A 3,923-nucleotide genomic window follows, 5' to 3' on the forward strand; every position below is an offset into this window, starting at 1 on the left:
TTAATTTTAGGGATTGCTTTTTATTTTCCTTTATGATTAAATTTTGTTTTTTGAATATGTAAAACATATAGCTGGTTCAAAAGTTAATACACCTGGAGCAGTCTCACTTTTGTCCTCTGCAGTCTTAAGGTACCACTTGAGTAAGCCAAGATATCAGGTTGTACCAAAGCAAGTGAAGCTAAGTGTGGTCACTTGGTTGAGATGGTGACCACCAAATCTTTCCATTGTTAAGGTGTGTTTTCCCTTTTGCAATTAGCAGGTACTCTGTGGGGTAATACTCTGGCACTGTGCAAATATCCTATTTCCCAACAGTCTTTCACATAATAGTTTTAGTACAGATTGATATTTCTTGCCGAAATGAATTATTTCACTATGGATTACAAAATGGCAGTTTTCTAATTCCTTTTACATTTATTTAATAGCCAGTATTGTTATGGAAAGAAGAGTTTTTCCTCATTAATTGGAGATAAATTTTAGTTAATCTTAAAATGGGGCCAGGGGCTTAATTCTTTCTCTTTAATTATAGTAAGAAGTTGGTGCCATTAATCGCCTTCAATTCTGGTGTCAGGTGCATTCTTTTTAGTATCATCTGACATGTGGACTTTAATTGATGTGTTTTACAGTCATAATTCTTTGTGTTGCTCAAATTTCCCATATTTGGCCAGTGGTAGCCCCTTAAATTTGGCCCCTACATTCTGTTAACACTCTTCACTTTGCTCTAGTTTGGAGTCCTTCCTTGCTTCCACCACAATATGTCCCAGGCTCCCCTTATGTATTCTCTGGCCCACATTGAAATCAGCCAGTTCTCCAGGGAGCCCTTGTTCGTTTTAGTGGGGTTGTTAGTTAAAGACCCTCTGGTATAACAATTTATTATAAGATAAGGTATCAGTTGATGAAACTAGAAGTTATATTTTTAAAAAGTATTCAAGCTCATGTTGTTTATGATTCAAATTTATCATTAGGGTTTTCCTTATATTTTGTCACACTGACTTTAAAAAAAAAATTAACGTATTTATTTGCTATGCATAACATTGTTTCAGTATTACAATACCAGTATTACTACTAACAGTAAAAATACTGAGTAATATTTAAGATTTCTTTACAGTTTTTCTTTTTGGTCCTTAGAATATATTCTAAGGGTATACAGTCAGATTACTGTCTTCAAAACTTCCTAGTAATGATTATTTTTTCCATGTGGTTTTGTTACCTAGCTTCATACATAGTTAAGTCTTAGTTTTTTTAAATTTTTTTATTTTAGGGGTTGCTTTATTTTCCTTTATGATTAAATTTTATTTTTTGAGTACGTAAAATATTTACAAAAGTTAAAACAACTGAAAAAGGTATACTCATGGAAGTCCTCCTTCCATCTCTATCTCATCTAACCTGTATCCCTCCCTGTATAGGTAACTATTTTTATTAGTTTCTGATTTAGCCTTCTAGTGTTTCCTTTTGCCAAAATAAGCAAACATATACATAGTGTTATTTTTCATTTTTCTTCACAAAAGTTGGCATAAAATACATATTCTTCTATGCCTTTGATTTTTCACTTAATAGTGTATCTTGGAGACTACTTCCTATTAGTAAGAAAAGATTTTTTTTTCTTTCTTTTTTTTAAGGTAGGGTCTCTTTTGCCCAGGCTGGAGTGCAATAGTGTGATCCTGGTTCACTGCAGCCTCCACCTCCCAGGCTCAAGCAATCCTCCCACCTCAGCCTCCCAAGTAGCTGGGACTACAGGTGCGCTCCACCATGCCTGGCTAATTTTTTAATTTTTTGTAGAGGCAAGTTCTAACTATGTTGCTCAGGTGGGTCTTGAACTCCTAGACTCAGCCCATCTTCCTGCCTCGGCCTCCCAAAGGACTGAGATTACAGGCATGAGCCACCATGCCTGGCTTCCTTTGTTTTTGATGATGACATAGTCCTCAGCTGTGTGAATATATCATGATTTACCCAACAGATGTCTTATTGATGGGCATTTGGGTTGTTTCCAATCTTTTGCTATTTCAAATACTACTACTATTAAGATTAGGAAGATAATATGTGCATAGTTATTTGTAACAGTATGGTATAACTACTTGGAGTAGTTTTAATGCACATTATTCCTGTCAGTAACGTTGAGGATCTTTTCATATATTTAAGAACTATTTGCATTTCTTTTTTTCTGGGTAGTGTTGTATCGTTTGCCCTTTTTTCTATCAACATCTTTGTCTTTTTCTTCTCAGCTTTTTGAATGCTTGTATTTTGTAATGAGAAATTAGTCCTCTCTGAGATAATTTGCAAATTCAGTTTGTCATTTGTTTTTTGATTTAACTTATGGCATTTCTTTTTCTCTTATTTTAAAAAAAGCGTATTTTGACTGGGCATGGTAGCTCACACATCTAATCCTAGCTCTTTAGGAGGATGAGGCAGGTGGATCACTTAAGGTTAGGCGTTTGAGACCAGCCTGGCAAACGTGGCGAAACACTGTCTTTAGTAAAAATACAAAAAAATCATCCAGGCGTGGTAGTGCATGCCTGTAGTCCCAGCTACTTGGGAGGCTGAGGCACAAGCATCTCTTGAGCCTGGGAGGTGGAGGTTGCAGTGAGCTGAGATTGTGCCACTGCAGCTTGGGCAATGGAGCAAGACCCTGCCTAAAAAAAAAAAAAGTTATTTTTATATAGTCCCATTTCATAGTTAGAAGGACATTTTCTATTCCCAGGATATAAACAAGTTCACTCATGTTTTCTTTTAGTATTTATATGATTATTTGTTATTTTTGCTTGCTATGTGGAAACTTTTGAACATATAGAAAAGTTGAGAGATGAGAATGAATTATCTGGTATCTCTTATTCAGTATCAATAGTTGTCAATTCATGGACACTGACCCTGATACTCATTTTTGCTCTTGGCTTTATCTTGTAGCCCCTAAGATTTCTGCTGGTACCAGTTGTATAAAATGGGAGGAACAAACTTCAGAACAAATATTCAGATTTTACCGTGCCATTGGAAATATCGTAAGTTGAAAAGTCAGGTTGCAGTTCTACCTAATTGGCTTTCTATGTGTGTAATTTGCTTTCTAAATATTTTTATTTAGGAATAATCCCAAATAAAAGGATCCCAAGTAAAAGGTTGATCTTATGAACAAAACCTAGGAAACCTGAAATTTATTCTTAAAGTATTCTTTAAACTGTTTAAAGTGTTTATAGAGACCTTAGAATTCACAAAGCACTTTTAAATATATGTACATCGCAGTTTCACATAACCAACTTTTACTATCCTACTTCATAGGCGAGGAGAAAGAAAATGATATTACTAACAGGGATGTCCAGTCACTAAAAAATGAATTTAAATCTTCTAACTCCTAATCCACTGCTTTTTCCAGTATGTCTTTCTGCCTTTGGCCATTTTTTTACAATTGAATTGTTAAATCATTGATTTCTACATATGGCACATCAAGTGTAGTAATATAACAGTTTGTTAAAATGTCTGAGTGAAATTCCCAGTTCATTGATAAATTTGTGGGGTGTTTTTCTTTCATTTCAATAGCTACTTGTGTGTTATTTCAACACTGGGCTTACCGTATGTGTGTGTTTGTGTGTTTTGTTTTATTTTTTGAGACAGGATCTGGCTCTGTCTCCCAGGCAATCTTGACCCACTTCGACCTCTGCCTCCCAGGCTCAAATGAGCCTCCTGTGACAGCCCCTGAATAGCTGCAGCCACATCCACACACTACCACACCTGGGTAATTTTTGTATTTTTTTGTAGAGATGAGGTTTTTGCCGTGTTGTCTAGGCTGGTCTCAGACTCCTGACCTCAAGTGATCCACTCTCCTCAGCCTCCCAAAGTGCTGGGATTACAGGCATGAGCCACTGTGCCTGGTCAAGTGTGTGGGTTTTTTTTTTTTTTTTTTTTTAAAGATGGGGTTTCACCCTGATGGCCAGGCTGGT

At 36.0% G+C, this 3,923-nt stretch overlaps 1 protein-coding gene across 1 annotated transcript in view; it reads left to right on the forward strand.

Annotated features, from left to right (window-relative positions):
- MTFMT (mitochondrial methionyl-tRNA formyltransferase) overlaps positions 1-3,923 on the forward strand; it is a 26,414-nt gene that overhangs the window by 13,040 nt on the left and 9,451 nt on the right. The window contains exon 6 of the mRNA XM_017513049.2: positions 2,899-2,990. Within this exon, the coding sequence (XP_017368538.1) occupies positions 2,899-2,990 (92 nt within the window). The remainder of the gene's footprint in view (positions 1-2,898; positions 2,991-3,923) is intronic.

The sequence above is a fragment of the Cebus imitator genome, unplaced genomic scaffold (genome assembly GCF_001604975.1).
Source record: "Cebus imitator isolate Cc_AM_T3 unplaced genomic scaffold, Cebus_imitator-1.0 Scaffold485, whole genome shotgun sequence".
In the NCBI taxonomy this organism is placed as follows: domain Eukaryota; kingdom Metazoa; phylum Chordata; class Mammalia; order Primates; family Cebidae; genus Cebus; species Cebus imitator.